The sequence below is a fragment of the Phacochoerus africanus genome, chromosome 9 (genome assembly GCF_016906955.1).
Source record: "Phacochoerus africanus isolate WHEZ1 chromosome 9, ROS_Pafr_v1, whole genome shotgun sequence".
Lineage (NCBI taxonomy): Eukaryota > Metazoa > Chordata > Mammalia > Artiodactyla > Suidae > Phacochoerus > Phacochoerus africanus.
The window spans coordinates 115,626,424-115,643,286 of NC_062552.1; the positions used below are offsets into that span (position 1 = coordinate 115,626,424).

Consider the following 16,863-nt stretch of genomic DNA (forward strand, 5'->3'; position numbering starts at 1 on the left):
GCAGGGCCCTGGGGAGGGAAGACAGCCCGTCCGCTTTCTAAAAGAGCGATCTCAGCGGCAAGCACGCTGTTCCTAAGAAGCCCGATTCTGAGCCCTCTCCCCGGTGGCCGGGGCTGGAGGGAAGCCAGGCCCAGGGCGCCCCTGCCCGCCCAGCTTCCAGCACCCCGTCCTCCAAAGGCAGCGCCGTGGGCTGAGCACCGTGAGCGAAGGTCTCCATGGGATCAGAGAAACACTTCAAGGATGCCCTTGACAGGAGAGCAAGCAAACACCGAGAGGGTTAAACATTAAATCCCAAGGAGCTTCAGCAGTTCCGTTTCCCTCCAGCCTTTGAAACCTAGGCTTCAGTTGTGACGCAAGACTTCCTCCAGGCGCCCCAAGCTCACTGCTCCTTGTGGAGCCGCCAGCACGCTGCCCCTCCTCTGAGCTTGTCCCATCTGGGACACCCTCCCTCTGCTGCTCCGTGGAGAGATCTTCTAGGCCCTGCCACATACCGCCTCCTCCAGGAAGTCTTCCTGACCTTCCCGGGCAGAACTCACTGCCCGCCTTGCACTCTGTGGCACAGGCCAGTGGACACTGTCTTCCTCCCCTCCCACCCCAAGGCAGACTGGGGGCTCCTTGAGCAGAGATGGCCTATTTGTCTCCGCGGCCCCCAGACCCACAGTGGACATTTGACAGCAAAAGCCGGAAAATGGCTCGGGCTGAGCTCCTCTGCACCTCTGGAAGGAAGGACACCAGGGCATTCCTGTCTTTTATCTGGAGGGTCAGAAACTGGCCTTCTGGTTTCTTGGGCCAGAGCAGCAGGAGAACAGAGGCCTGCATAGGCTGTGAGGGAACGATGCCCCCAGCACCTGTGGGCCCCAGAAACTGCCAACGTGAGAGAGAAAACTGAAGACGTGGTCCAGATAGCTGAAGAGCAGTGAACAGAATCCCCGAGGCTGTCCTCAAGGGTCCCAGTGGTATCCACAGACGGGACCCTATAGGTTGCAAATACGTGGTCAGCCCTTGCATGGACCCAGCAATCTTGCCTGGCATTTAGAACTCAAGAAACACCAGGCAGAATAACGCAGAGGCTGGTCCACCTGCTTGGAGCCAGCGGCTGGCTGTCCACATACGATGGTGATAAATACATCTCTAACCTATGGAGCCACCATGCTGTGTGCCTCTGAGTAAGTTCCCTCCCCTCTCTGGGCTGGGTTTCTCCACCTACAGGGCTCCTCACTTTCCATTCTGAACAGCTTAGCAATGATCAGCAATTCACACGTCTGAAAACTACTACGGTACTTGGATACAAACCTGGAAAGAAAAAACCATGCTCTCTTCCAGCATGACTGCTCTGTGACTCACTGTAGAAATTAATGTGCGAACACCCTGGCTTCCTGTCAGACAAACCTAGTCTTTTTTGAGTGTGTGGCACAGTGACAGGCCTGGCTGCTGAGAAACCAGAGTCTGGAGTTTTGGCCAACACCTCTCCTCATTTTACAGCTACGGCAGACACGTGACCCCTGGCTGCTCGCGTGGAAGACACCCTTGGATAAACCACGTAACAATGTTTAATGGAAGAAGAGCTGGCAAGATGGGGGTGCGGGCAGTTTTCAGTGTCTCATCACTGGCCCAGGGCAGCCACATATACGGTGTTGGGCAAAGACTGGCTCTTGCTGGACCCTGACCCCTGATCCAAGAACATGTGGTTAACATCTATAAGGAGCACTAGCGTGAGAGGAGAGGAGAGAGAAGCAGATCAAGTGGGTCTCCAGCACTTATGCAGTATTTATCAAGCACCTACTATGTGCCAGGCACTGCTCTAGACACTTAGAGGACAGTGTTAACAACAGTTAAAAAAAAAAAAAAAAAGAATTCCTGTCGTGGCGCAGTGGTTAACAAACCCGACTAGGAACCATGAGGTTGCGGGTTCGATCCCTGCCCTTGCTCAGTGGGTTAAGGATCCGGCGTTGCCGTGAGCTGTGGTATAGGTTGCAGACACGGCTCGGATCCAGCGTTGCTGTGGCTCTGGCGTAGGCCGGTGGCTACAGCTCCGATTAGACCCCTAGCCTGGGAACCTCCATATGTCGTGAGAGCGGCCCAAGAAAATGGCAAAAAGACCAAAAAAAAAAAAAAAAAAGCTCCAAGATTCCTGCCCTCATGATAGGTTAGGTTACATCCTTGGAGGGGAAAAATAAGCAGTGCAACAGACATGAAAAGACAAGTAAATGACAGCATATCCTGGAGGGTGATAAATGTTATGAAAAAAGGGAAGGCAGCGGAGGATAAAGAGGCCTGAGGGGGAGGGAGGGCTGCAGCTATAAACAGGGAGGTCCTTTGGACGGGCTGCTCTGAGAGGCGGTATATGAGAAAAATGCGAAGCCTCTGTTCCTCTGAGCCTCAGGGAAAAGCACTCCAGGCAGAAGGAACAGCCAGTGCACAGGCCTCAGCGCAGGGAGGAAAGGGACCATCATCTAACGTTCTAAGATGATCGGCTGCTGGACTGCGAGCAGATGGCAGGGAGCAAAGGCAGAGCAGCAGAAGTCCGAAGGCCACTCCAGGACGAACCAGGAGGAGGGTGGCGTGGCTGGAAACAGGGGCAGCAGGGCAGGAGGAAAGAAGTGCGCCCATGTTTTGAAATTGCAAGACAGAGCCAAGGCACCTGCCTGAGGAACAGGTGCGGGGTGGGAGAGAGGCTAGGATTTGGCAACTGGAGAGAAGGCAGAGGACACCCTACGACACCCAGTCCCGGGAGTGTGCACGTGGCCCAGCCATTGGCAGACTTTCCTGCCGCGTGCCACCATGTGACTATGAGGAAGCGTCAGAGCAGGGTCCTGCAGGACCCCAGGGCAGGCTCCAGGGTGGGATCTACCTCTTACTGTAACGAGGCTCTGGACAGACGCTTCCTAGGCACAGGGATCCAAGGAGACAGGGGCAAAACCATGCACGACTAGAGAGATCATTCAAGGTGCAAACCGGAAGTGAGAGGATGGGATGAGGGGCCAGGAGGGCAGACAGTGGGGAGCGATTCCAACGTACATGGAGCGCTTTCTCACACTCACCGGCTGTCCTGAACCCCACCCCGGGTGGGAAGAGAGGACATCCTTTTGTCTGATGGGGCTGGGATGTTGGTTAGACAAACAGAAAAACCTAATAGTGTGAATCGTGACATCTCCCTTTGTTTAGCTCAGAGAAAGGGGGACAAACGCTTGCTCCGTGTCTTAGGATCGTTTGGTGTCACTGGGTGTGTTCTGAACTAGATGTTCCGCTGGGCTCTGTCCTGCCCTTGCCCTGGTTCCACTGTGATGCATTCGCCAGAAACAGAAAATAACCGAAAACTGAAATGTTATAAATAACAGCCCAGTGTCAACATCAGCCAAAAGAGCACCGCATGCTCCTGGAACGTGGGGCAGGATTCTTTAAAAAGCTGCCCTCCTCCGCCCCTTCTAGGCAACTGCATGAGAAAGAAACCAACTTTGCTCTTTATGTAAAAAGATCCCCCAAATTCTTCACCCACCTATTTTTAAAACTGCAAACAGAAAACACTTTTCCATAGACATGGCTCTGGCAGTCATGTTGGCATGTTCTCACTGGTGCGCCTCCCCCTGCCAACCTGATGGGGGCAGGGTGGAGGAGGAGGAGTTTAGTGTTAGATTGAATCATATGCCAGTGTCATTTCCACAGGTCAAAATGGTTGAATAGCGGCAATTGCCTATGGCTCAACCTAACACCTGTTTGCATGTGACACAGATGGCAGCTCAAGTTCAAGGGTTGGAAGAGGCCAGTTTCCAATCGACCCCTCTGCTTATGGGCTAAGAGATGGAGGGCTTGTCACTTCAACCCTGTGAACTGCCGTTTCTTGTCTATAAATGGGGTGACACAGCCACACCCCAGAAGCACATCTTCGTTTAGATTTTCAAACACATGCCCAGGAGTTCCTGTCGTGCCTCAGCAGGAACAAATCTGACTAGCATCCATGAGGACGCAGGATCAATCCCTGGTCTTGCTCAGTGGGTTAAGGATCTGGTATTGCTGTGGCTGTGGTGTAGGCCAGCAGCTGCAGCTCTGATTAGACCCCTAGCCTGGGAACCTCTATATGCCGCAGGTGTGGCCCTAAAAAAGACAAAAAAAAAAAACAAAAAAAAAAGATTCCTTCTTGCCAACAGGGCCATGCCCACCCTACAACTCAGCAGTAGCCTCGCCTGCCTCTGCACCCCAACTGAGGGGTCGAGGAGATGCACTATTAAGGGAGAAATGTGTGCTTAGTTTAATGCCTCTGGGTAATAAACCCACCCCTTCACAATCACACCCAAGTGATCACATGTTTTCACTGTGCTGGCTCCGATCCAGCAGCCAGGGCTCTGCCTCCAACAGCTGCCCAGAGCCCATGGCACTGCCAGGGCTCCCCGGGGGTGGGGGGCGGGGCAGGTTTCCACTCACCAGACAGCGGGTCTTTGCCAATCATCAAGACATTGGGCAAATTCATTACGATCAGCTGCTGGAGAACTTCCTACAGAAACAAAAGGGAAAAGATACCATTAAGAAGGGAAAACAAAATCAAGACTGATTAGGAAAATTACAGTTTATCAAGTTACTGGATGAGTGTGCAGCCACAGAGTAACTAAGAAAATACCGTAAAACAGGGTGGAATATTTAAGCTAGAAATGAGTGGGAAATCAAAAAAACCAACTGTGCTTCTGTCTCAATCATTACCAAACATAAACTATGTCTGCAGGGGTACAGAGACCTTGGGAAAAAGAAGATTAGACACTAGATTAGCAAGGTTAGGGGTGAGTTTCTTTTCTGTCTTTTGAGGGCTGCACTTGCGGCATATGAAGTTCCCAGGCTAGGAGGTAGAACCGGAGCTACATCTGCCAGCCTACACCACAGCCACAGCAATGCCAGATCCGAGCCACGTCTGTGACCTACACTGCAGCTTGAGGCAATGCTGGATCCTTTAACTCCACTGAGCAAGGCCAGGGACTGAACCCACATCCTCGTGGATACTAGTCGGGTTCCTTTCCACTGAGCCACAATGGGACTGGAAGTTCCCGGGCTAGGGGTCGAATCAGAGCTACCGCTGCGGGCCTACACCACAGCCACAGAAATGCCAGATCTGAGCCATGTCTGCAACCTACACCACAGCTCATGGCAATGCCGGATCCTTAACTCACTGAGCAAGGCCAGGGATCGAACCCGCATCCTCATGGATACTAGTCAGGTTCTTAACCTGCTGAGGCATAAGGGAACTCTGGGGTGCGTTTCTTTTTAAAAGACGTCTATTTTTATTGCACAGTTTGTGCAATTAAAAAAAATACAGAATAAAAAATTAAAGAAGTGCTCCTGAGGCTTTACAAGCTGAGATTAGGATCTGAGTATCCAGCAGGCCTTTGCTACGAGCTGTAAATGGAGAGACTTCTCTCTTTACAGCAGGGACTGCCCTAGGGCAGGGATAAATCACAGCTACTTTGTGCCCGTCTGAGAGCTGGCGCAGGGGAAGTGAGCTGGCTTCTGCCCTCACAGCAGGGGTCTCTGAAAGAAGGCCCAGGCTCCAGCCCCGGGTCACGCCCCCTGGGCTGGCTGTTTTTAACAAGCAAGCGAGTGCTGCTCGGAAGGTGTCCACCTGCCACCTTGCACATTTCCCCAGAGTGTTTCTCGGCCAGGGGCGTCCTTCCCACCCAGACGCGCCTGCCTCGTTTTTCTCACATCAGGAGATGAACACCTAATTTTATGGAAGCCCAGTGAGGCGGTGGGATTCATAAGTATTCCTGATCTCACCAAAGTGGTCACTATAGAAACTCTTGACCAACAAAGCTCCTCTTTGGCCTTTAAAGAAATGTTTCCACTGGGATACGACTTTCTCCCGCAGTCCCTCGACCGTGTAACGTGAGGAATCTCTGTATTCCTTACACTGCCAACCGGCGCAGATGAAGGAACGGGGACAATGGGAGTTCCCGTCGTGGCTCAGCAGTTAACAAATCTGACTAGCACCCATGAGGATGCAGGCTCGATCCCGGGCCTTGCTCAGTGGGTTAAGGATCCAGCGTTGCCGTAAGCTGTGACAGAGGTCACAGATGTGGGTCAGATCCCACTTTGCTGTGTGGCTGTGGCGTAGGCTGGCAGCTGTAGCTCCAATTCGACCCCTTGCCTGGGAGCCTCCATATGCCATGAGTGTGGCCCTAAAAAGCAAAAAACAAAAACAAAAAAGGGTAGGGGAGGGGAACAATGACCACAATGGGTGAATCCCACAGGGCCCCGCTGAGCACCTCAGCGCTCTTGTCTGCATCCTCGGATGAGAATGGTGGCCCAGGCAAGCAGCTAGGAGAGGCCGACACCTTCAAAGAATGTACAGAATGACCTGATCCGTCCCCCTTATTATCTTTCCATGGCTCCCACCCACACAGAAGCTGAGGGGAGGGGTGCTAAACCAGGAGGTTTAGTCCCCAGTACACCGGGCCCCTCTCCGCTCAGTGCTGGAGGACACTTTACTCTCTGGGGTCTTTTTTTTCTTTGCTATCTGGGGTCTCATGTCACCACATCAGAGACGGCTAGTGTTTTCTCAAACAAGTCTCGATGCTGGACAGAGTCTGAGTTGTGTAAGAGCCTCGGCCCTCCTTCAGGGCTTGGAAAAGTCAACATGGAAAAACTGTCTCTTAGTTGAAAGCACTCACCAAAAGACGCCCCAGTCCCGCCCTGGGGCAAAAGACATACCACGAGTAAAATCAGAGAAATCCACTTGCTGCAAATGGAAGGACTCTCAACCAGAACGGCCCATGGAGTCCCTCTCATCCAGCCGAGATACTGAGCTCGAGCGCTCAGCCCACTTCCAGAAGAGCCCCTTGTTATCACTGTCCGACCAGCTACAGTCCCTTTTTGAAGGCTCGGCTGGTGTCCCCTCCACTGTGGTCCCAGGGTCAGGAACACCAGCTCTATTATCAGGGCTTTAAGAAGGGTGCACACATTTACAAAGGCGATACAGACTGTGAAACCATCTAGAGGGTCTCTTCGAGAATGCAAAGTGGCATTTTTATGCTAATGACGACCTAAGCAAAAGACTGCTGGAAACGCTGTGAGAAAATATTGCTGGAAAATCCATGTATTCTCCCTCCAAAACAGGATGTTTTGTTTGTCTAATCGGGACTTCCTAATTTTCCCACAAGAAAGAGGTGTCACTCGTGCAATTAAGAAGCAATGTTGTGGTGATCGTTGTACAACCATAAATGTAATAACACTCATTGAGGAATTAAAAAAGAAAAAAAAGAACGATCCCGCAAAGAAGTAATGTCTTATGAACAATGTCTTATGATGTGTTCCTTCCAAAATACCCCGGGTCACCTAAGATTTAATCTCCTGGCCCCAAACACCCCCAAGACCTTAACTGTTCCCCCCAGAAGACCCCCAACTGCATTTCCAACAAAAACAGGCTCAGAGGTGTGACTACCACAGAGCTGCCCAGTAGAAACACGAGGCTCAATTGATTTCCAATGCTCCAGCAGGCACCTTAAGAAAGTAAAAACAAGTGACAGCATCTGAATAACATACTTCAATTAAGCCAGTGTATCCCAAATATTATTGGTTCACCACCTAATCAACATAAAACCATGAATGAGATATTTCACATTCTTTTTTCTGGACCATGTCTGAAACCCACAGCACATCAATTCAGATGCTAAGTTTTCACTGGAAACATGATCTGAATAAGCAGGTTTGCATACCCAAGTTGTTCCAAACACAAACACACTTACAATTCTTCCAATAACTGAACCCGGCATTGGTTTTTAACATTTGAATTAATTAGAAATTCATTTCCTTCCTTACACTAGCCACACCTGGAGACCCCGCCAGCCACACGTGGCTTGTGGTGTTGAGCTCCCCAATCCTGCGGACAAGGGGACTCGGTGGCCGTCAGTCCCTGAGAAAAGCTGAGCAAATGCATCCCCTCGGGGTGGCAGGGCCTCCAGGGCGACAGGCCAGGCCCTGCGTCTAGCGGGGACGTGAGGAGGCTGTTGACGAGTGGACCCGCCCTGCCTGGTACTTGGAACAGAAAGCCACTGTGGGGGCCGCAGCTGACACTGGCCTGCTTGGCAGGCATCTGGTCACACCCCGGCTGGCTGTGCAGGGTGGGAGAGCACAAAGACGAGAGCGCAAGCCCCAAGGTGTGCTCTGAGCAACCCCCAAATGTGACAACAAGCCCTCCTGGTGCCACCCAGGCCTCTGCAAAGGTGGAAACAAAGGCCACCGTCACATCCCGAGGCAGGACAAAGGACGAGGGCACACATAAGTCTCACGGGCTCTCTCGTCACCCCAACCTTGTGGCCTGACGGCAAGAGGGAAGAGTCAGGCTTGGGGTGCAGCCCTGACGGAGGCCCCCTGCCCTCTGCAGAGAACTCAGCAACAGGAAGGGAGGGGTGCGGGAAGGAAATTTAAACGCGGAGATCCAGAGGAGACTTCGTACCCCGTCCCCTCTCCTGCCTACACCCCCTTTTAGGTTTCTTCTCAGATCCTAGTATAAGAGGCCAGAGAAACCCCAGATTTTCCTTTTCATAAATGAAACTGCGCTAATTGCATCCTGGAAGAACCTCATTCTAACCACTTTAAACAAACTAAAAGAAAAGTTGCAACAACAGGTCAGAATAGGGTGGCTACCTCTAGATGCTGAGCAGCAAGGGGGGCCGGGGCTTGAAAGCGCTTTGTGACGGAAAAGGTGAAAGAACCCACCTGACCTCATCCAGGCTGTACACCTAAAATTTAGGATCTCAGCAACTCTGAAGGTCCCCCAGGGGCTGTCCTGACACAAACAAGGCCCTCCACCTGGCGGAGGGATGGGACGGACCAGGATGCTCTCCAGGCAGCGTCTGTCACCCCAGCAGGGGGTCCCAGGGGCTGCATCTGTGTTCACGCGGCGGTCACGAGCCTGAGACTCAGATGTCCTCAGACTGCCAGCCTCCGGATCTGGACCCTCTGGACACCACCCGGGGCAGGGCTGGCGCTAGGAAGAGCCGAGGGGCTGTCATGAGGTTGTGTCACTGGCTCCCAGGGGTCACGGATAGAGAGACATTCTAAGAACAGAACCAGGAAGCTGAGCTGAGGGAGAAGGCTCCCTTCCTATTAGGAGGCTCCCACGGCAAACGCAAAGGTACTCCGTGCAGGGGAGAGAAAATACGCAGGGGTGCTGCGTGCTGGGCCTCGCAGGTCAGTGAGGAGCTCTGCCAGTGGTGGGAGGAGGATGGGGGCACCTGGTCACGTCAGAACTCACACGTGCTCATAACCAAGTGGCCAGGGTGGCCGGCGAGACCTCCTAGGCGCCCCACAGCAAATCAGACCAGCACCAGGCATGTGGCTTCGCTGAGCCCAGGGCACCAAACGTTTGTCCCCACTGGCGGGCACTGGTCCCCCTGTGTCAGAACCCAACACAGGGCCCAGGCTGCGACTCCAGGCCAGCTCCAGGAGGTCACCTGGTCATCTCTTGCGTCACCAGCCTTCACGAGGGCCAGAGCTCCAGGCTAAATGCCCCTTCCCTGCCCAACTCCCCCAAGCCTCACGCCACGCAGGGAAGTGTCAAGGTCTCCTGAGCATGCACACCTTCTGGGTGTCAGTGGTGCTGAGCTTGGGATAAAAAGATCTGGGGGCTCCATCACTGCCCTCCGGAAGGGGAGCTCTGGGAGGGAGAAGGGGAGACAGAGGCCTGGGGCAGCACCGCAGGGCTGGGAAGGACCTCGAGATGGACCCCAGGACAGGCCAGATGCCTCAGTCCACCTGGGTTGACCCTGCGGCTCCCAGAGCTGAGAGATGAAGCTCACGCTCTGTGTGTGGCTAAGTCGCCTCCAAATTGTAGGGGTCAGGTCTCCTAATTCCTTTCTAGCCAGTCTCTATCCAGGACTTATAAATAACACACCCACTCAGCCACGGCAGCCGAACATCCCAGAAGCCCTAAAATGCACCCCTGCTTTCTCCCAGGACCTCCTCCCTCGGTTTGGCAACAGGAGGACTCAGTTCAGGAACCCCCAAAATGACTCCCTCAACTCACTTCTGAGAATAAGTGCGTGTACCCAAACTTGGTAAGCTGTCTACTTCAGCATAAAACTGTTAATAGTGAAACATCAATTGGAGGCTCTAACCACCCCACCCCTGCCCCCACCCCAAAGCCTCAAAATACAAATCCAAGTGTGACAGGGTGTGTGTTAAGAGAACAGCACTTTAGTGTTTGTGCCACAAGCTGACACTGGGGGATGGTTAGATAATGGAAGCTACAGCTGCTAACCTGGTGAGGAAGATGACAAAAAAAAAAAAAAAAGGCTTTAAAGGAAAAAAGGATGCCTAACTGATACTAAAGCTAGGCTAAAAAAAACAGGAAACCCTCAAAGCAAGTATACCAAAATGACAGAACCCCATCAGAGTGCTTGGGACAAAGCAAGCTCTCGCAACATTTAAGAAAGATTCTGTAGTGTGGTTCTATCACCTTACATTAAATTATTTTCACCTTATGGCATGGTTTCCCACACAAAGCACGTATAGTCAGCAGCATCTATTTACTAGATATGCAACTGTGAACACGACATGTCCACTTAAAAAAAAAAAATTAGGAATTCCCCTGGTGACACAGTGGGCTAAGGAGGCAGCGTAGTCACTGCAGCAGCTTGGATCACTGCTGTGGCATGGGTTCAATCCCTGGCCCAGGAACTTCTGTATGCTGCAGGTGTGGCAAAAAAAAAAAAAAAAAAAAATTATATCTATCTATCTATCTTTCTCCTGAGACAATTCACAATGTATCCTGCATGAAAATTGATGTGGATTACTAATTTTTTGTCATCACTCACCCCACCCCAAATCAAACTGTATTCCAGCATCTCCCATCAGGAATTGCAAAGGCTCCATCAGCCAGGCAGAGAGGCCAAGAGAACCCCCCATGGCTGACAGGGATGAGGGCAGAGGCCGGCTTACAGCCGGCTCTGTGCTGGGGGCTGAGGCAGGAGGCCCCGCGGGAAGGCGTGCGCTGCCAGGGCACCAGCCCCTGGAAAACAGAAGCTCAAGGATCTTGGACAAGTTCACCCACTGCCTGAGGCAACAGAGACGCCTCACTGAAAAGGCTTAAAATCCTATCAGAGCCCTTGTTGATCTCTGCTCCTGCTCAAACAGGAAGGTCACTTTCTCCGCTGGTGGAAGAAACTCAAGGTCCTGGAAAAGCTGCGGGGTAGAAATGCTTTGTGTGGCTGCAGCAAAGGTTATCTTCAGTTTCCATTGGAAACCCTCAGACTGTGGGATTAAGAACAATGATTTAAAACAAAAAACAAAAAACACTGATTTCATGAAGAAATCTTTTACCCTTACCAGACCAAGCAATTTTATGGCTCGACACTTCGCCAGGAAGGAAAAATAACTGCTGCTAAATGCCATGTGTTTAAGCTCCATGGAGTGACCCTCTGCGTGGGTTTGAAAAGGAGCTGGCAATGCAGAAGCCACGAGAGGGAGATCCCAGAGACGTTAAAACAAACACCTCGAGAGGCATCCAGGAGGAAGACGATGCTCACCGTCGCCAAGGAGCTCAGGACGGTCCAGACGGCAAACGGCGCCTTCCACACAGCGGAAGAAACACCAGGATTGATCCCTGTTCTGAGTCAATACTGAGCATCAGAAACACGAGTGATAACCGCTTTGAGTGTGCACCCGGCCCACACACAACACACCCTTAAAGTCTGGGGTTCAGATCTTCAGAAACACACACTGCCCACCTTGCGTGCGCTGAGACCTCTCCGCTGGTGGAAAAGGCAGAGGGAGACACGGCACAAAAGGACGGGCGTCCGTGCAGCACAGTCAGCCAGCACTGCCCACCTCTGCCCAGGCAAGTCTCGGAAGGCTTCCCAGAGGCGGTGGCTTCTGAGCTGGGCTTTAGAGAAGGCTTAGGAGTCCTGCAGGTGAAGGAGGGAGCCAGGGTAGTATCAGCTGCCAACGCCGGGCCGCAGTCAAGCCTGGGGTTACAATGTGCACACGCTCTGCATTTCCCACTGGGATGCTCTTTCGTCCTCACACATTCTCGGGCCTGATAACTTCTGGTCAGAACCCTATCCATTCTCCAAATCTCAGTGAAAATGCCACGTCCTCCACAAAGCCATCCTTGGTGTCCTTCATCACACGTGATTTCCTTCCCTCTCACCTCCTCACGCTTCCCTGCCCACTTCTGTGGTGTGTTCACATTCTGCCTCATCAGTCGACTCCCCAGAGGAAGCAAAAAGCAGCTAAGTGACAGCCAACAAAATTACACAGATCAGCAAATAGTCCTCAAAATGTACATTGATGGAGTTCCCGTGGTGGCGCAGCGGAAACGAATCCAACTAGGAACCATGAGGTTGTGGGTTTGATCCCTGGCCTCGCTCAGTGGGTTAAACGATCCAGCGTGGCCGTGACCTGTGGTGGAGGTCGCAGACGCGGCTTGGATCTGGCATTGCTGTGGCTCTGGCGTAGGCCAGTGGCTACAGCTGATTAGACCCCTAGCCTGGGAACTTCCATATGCCTCAAGTGAGGCCCTAAAAAGGACAAAAGACCAAAAAAAAAAAAAAAAAGTACATTGAGTAAGGTTTTATTATTGTTTAAATCTCTTTTCCGAAAGAGGTGTCTTCTCTCACACACTTGTTAGAGGACCAAGTCCTGAAAACCAACTACTTTGCTTCACTACCCTGAGGGCTGGTTCCTCTGTTAAGCTCCTTCCTATGCCTGGAAACCAGGTGACATTGGCCACCAGATGCCCGAAGACCCCGCAGCTTGGAGATGATAACCAACGCTGAAAACACCTCCAAGTGAATCTGCAACGCCGGTTTGGACATGCCAGGCTCCCCAACTCTAAATTCCCTAATGTGATTGTTTTATGAGCAAATGAAGCAAAGCAAGGGGAATTTGAAACTCCTAAACCACACAAGTGTCTCGGACGGGAAAGCCGCCACTTGTATTCCCATGTCTCCGCGGGGCCGCAAGAGAGGAGGAGGGACTCCAAACCCCACGGTGATGACTCCTTCAGACACCGCACAGCCAAGGTTCATGCAGGTGAGGGGGCTGTGGGGTCCTGAAAGGCTGAGAAGGTCACCTGGCACCCCAGCACCCTGGAACATTGGGAGCGGTGTTGCGGGCACCCTCTGTACACGTGACGGGGTTGATGCCCACGTCAAATTCACACCCCTCCAAACCTCCCACCTGGACTTGGCCAAGAGGGGCTCCTGAGGGCCCTTCAACAGCATCTTGGCTTCAACAAAAACTGCCACTCAGTGGATGGCAAAGACAAACACAGGGAGGGCTTCCTCCTCCCAACATCGTGAGGATAAGAATGACAGGAATTTCAGAGTTCCCGTTGTGGCTCGACGGTAACAAATCCGACTGGTATCCCTGAGGACTCAGGTTCAATCCCTCGCTCAGTGGGTTAAGGATCCGGTGCTGCCGTGAGCTGTGGTGTAGGTCACAGATGCAGCTCAGATCCCACGCTGCTGTGGCCGTGGCCAGCAGCTGCAGCTCCTATTCAATTCCTAGCCTGGGAAGTTCCACATGCCAGGGGTGTGGCCCTAAAAAAGACAATAATAAGAAAAAAAAAAGAATCACACAAATATCCTAGGGCTGGGCACGGGGGGCTTAATGACAGGACACGGAGTGAGGGCAGACGCTCTGGGCTGGCGAGCTTTCCCCCAGACCTGGCACTTTCTAGAGCTCTGCTTGTCTCAGACGTTCCATGCTGACCAGTGATATGCACAGCATGCTGCCTCCCCAGCCGAGCTGCCTCCCCAGCCGAGCTGCCTCCCTGCCCCCGTGTCACCCCCACTCCCGAGAGCAGCAAGGACTTGACCGCTAAACCCAGTGACACAGCCCACTTTGTGATGTGACAGCCAGAAGGATGACTGTCTAATTTAGCTGCTGAGGCGCGCCTAGGCCTGATGATTCACCCTCAGCCACCTGAACAGAGCCGGGCCCAGGGCCCATGTGCTGGTAATTCCACCTGGACCAGGGGCTGTCGCTTCCGCCGCGTGCCCTCCGAGTGGGGCAGGGAGCCCCGGCGAAGCGTGCGTAATGAAGCGCTTTTATGTTAAGAGGCTGTCACGTAAAGCTGTTGATAGACCCAATCCATCTGTTCCACCTCGTTTCAATTAATCCAGGGATCCCCAGGGCCTGAAACCAGCTCGAGTCCGCACAAGCTCAGGAGCACTGGCTCCCCCTAACGAGGCCACGCCGTGTCAGGACCCAGCAATGTAAAGCCACCAGCCTGGCTGTCCGAGGGTCCCAGATCATCCGGAAAGCCCCTGCCCCCAAGATAGTTCGTAACTGCCTGTCCTTGTGGCTGTGTTCACAGAAACAAACCAAGCCCAGCCTTTGTTCCCAGAAAGGAAAACAAACATTTCCTTTGAGCTGACCCAGGAGGAGGAGCACCTGGAAACTCAACTAGCACCAAGTGAGGGCAAAGCACCCTGCTGTGTGACCTCAGGCAAGTCACAGTCCCTCTCTGAACCACACTCTCATCTGTAACAGGAGAACAATCTCTGCGGGATGTCTGGTTCCTACAGAAGGTGGGGGCGGGGATGCTGGCACAGAGAAGCACAGGACATCTTAGTGTTACTAACTCAGGGCTGCCAACTCTGAAAGCAGGCAAGTGCCCACATGTCGCTGGAGAACCCAGGTGAAACCCAATAGAGGCAGGGCTGGAGGACACTTCGAATGTCCCCAAGAACGCCTGCCGCCTTCCCTCCAGGTTGTTCTGTGGGTGGAGTCATCTTACCTGATGCTAGAAAGTGTCAGTTCAGAGCCCCTGGACCAAGGAAGGTGGGGGGGCAGCCCCGGAGGCACAGGCAGTGCGCCGCATTCATCTCCTCCAAGAACTTGTGCCCGGAGATGGTGTCTCAGGAAGCGTTTTACATGCTAATACAAGCCAGGTCACCAGCAGCTAAGGCTGGGATCTAGGGGAGAACTCCTGCAGTGAGGCGGCCGGCGACCAAAGGTGCAGAGGGGAGGGGCCCGCGCTGGACCGCTGGACCCGCACCGTCCCAGCCAAGAGCAGAAGGCGAAGAATTAGCATTCTAAAGCCAGAAGAGCCTCGGAGATGATCTCTGGGGCATGGACACTGAGGCCCGGAGAGGAAGATCACAGGTGTAGCTTCCCACTGGGGTGAAGAAAGCCAGGATTCCTCAGTTCCGCCCAGGGCTCCTTCCACTGCACCAAGGAGCGCTCTCATGCAGCAGTGTCTACCGAGGGCTGACTACATGCCAGGACCAGACTGCAGGGGGGTATGGGGGGGGGGAGAGGGAGGAGTCAGAGGATTAAGCCGGATGGGGAGGGAGGGGTGGACACTTCAGTGCCTGGAGTGGCTCAGGGATGCCCTGTCCTCTCTTCCCAGCAAAACAGCAGCATCCGTGCTTGTGGTTGATGCAAGGAGCCCTACTTTACGGTGCTGAGGGATCAGCAGCAGTTGAGTTCCTTTCTTTGGGTTTCTTGCAAAAGTCCACATTTTTGTTGACGGGCAGGCAAGCAAGGGTGCGGGGGGCTCACAGCTGGCACCACTGTCAGCCGAGGCACAGTGTGCGGGGTCACAGCACGGTGGGGACACCTGTCAGGCGGGGCTGGTGGAGTCCCAGGTCCCTAGGACTCAAATTGCTCATCAGGTGGGGAATCTAGGCTGATTTCGCGCCCCTTCTGCGCTGGGCACACCACGGAGCTCGGTGGGAGGCACAGCCTTTCCCTGTCCCAGCAAGCAGCAGAGCCAGGGAGCAGGTGTCTCTGGAGCCTCTGTGCCTCACTCTGCCCCACACACCGGTCACCCAGTCAGGGCTGGAGTGGGCACCACCCTGGCAGCCCTCGCCCACTACCTGCCGGTACTGTGCCAGTTCCCTCACTCCCAGGGGACAGGTGGGCACAGGAAGGGCAGTTTGTGCCTGGGAGCTACCAGGGGCAGGTGGCAGCCTGCTGGGACCTGTGAGGGCAGGGAGAGGAAGGCAGGGGAGGCAGGCCATCCCACCACCGCAGAGCCCAAGCACCTCAGGCCACAGGGCATCAATGTTCCCGAGTCAGCCCAGCCTAATGCCCCCCTCCCCAGGGCAGGGGGCTGGCAGACAGGGAGAGGGGAAGGGCAGCTGTTCACGCTCTTACTTACACCATGGTATTTCCTGGGCACCTACTGGGCATCAGGTGGTGTGCTGGTGGCTGGGGGCGGGGGCGCGGGGGGGAAGTACATGGACAAGACTTCTGTCCTCTAATCCAAGAAATGCAGACAGACAGACAAGCTCAACAAAATGAAGAGGAAGCAGTGAGGGCATCCAAACTGTGCACACATAGTAGGGCCCTCTGCCCTCTGGGAATTATGTCCTGGCAGGGACAGGTCTTCTGGGAGGTCTGGTGCCCTAACAGAGGGGATGTAAAGCATCTGAGCTGGGGCACAATGGGAGCACAGAGGAGGACTAATCCAGAAAGGCTTCTAGGAGGAGGTGACACTGAGCTAAAATGGAAACCAAGAGGAGCAGGGGCTGTCCGGGTGTGTGTCTGCGTGTGCAGGAGTGCGCACATGCATGCTGCTGGCAAGGAGACAAAGGTGGCAACAAAAAGGCAAATGAAGCAGCAGAAGGCATTCCCTCACCCCGTGTCTTCCACCACAGGCCCTGGACTCACTCCCCCATCCTTGCAGTCCCAGGACAGAGAACCAGAACCTCTGCGCAGGGAGGAGGGACCTGGCACCTGCTTTGTGCTAATCTCCACAGTCCCAGTAATGGCTCTGGAGTCCCCTAGCCGGCCCACCACCTGCCTGTCACTGTTTCACCCCCCGCCAGGTGGCTGGGTAGGCGAGCATCCCACCTAACCCACAGGAGATCGGGCACAGCGCCTGGCACTGGGTGCTGTCCCAGACACGCTCTGGAAGAACACACACAC

The 16,863-nt window shown here is 53.7% G+C and overlaps 1 protein-coding gene across 5 annotated transcripts in view; it reads right to left on the bottom strand.

Annotated features, from left to right (window-relative positions):
* The window catches only part of CCDC88C (coiled-coil domain containing 88C), a 128,031-nt gene that overhangs the window by 69,446 nt on the left and 41,722 nt on the right, over positions 1–16,863 (bottom strand). For all 5 annotated transcript variants that reach the window (XM_047796208.1, XM_047796209.1, XM_047796207.1 and 2 more), the window contains exon 4: positions 4,420–4,489. In XM_047796208.1, the coding sequence (XP_047652164.1) occupies positions 4,420–4,489 (70 nt within the window). The remainder of the gene's footprint in view (positions 1–4,419; positions 4,490–16,863) is intronic.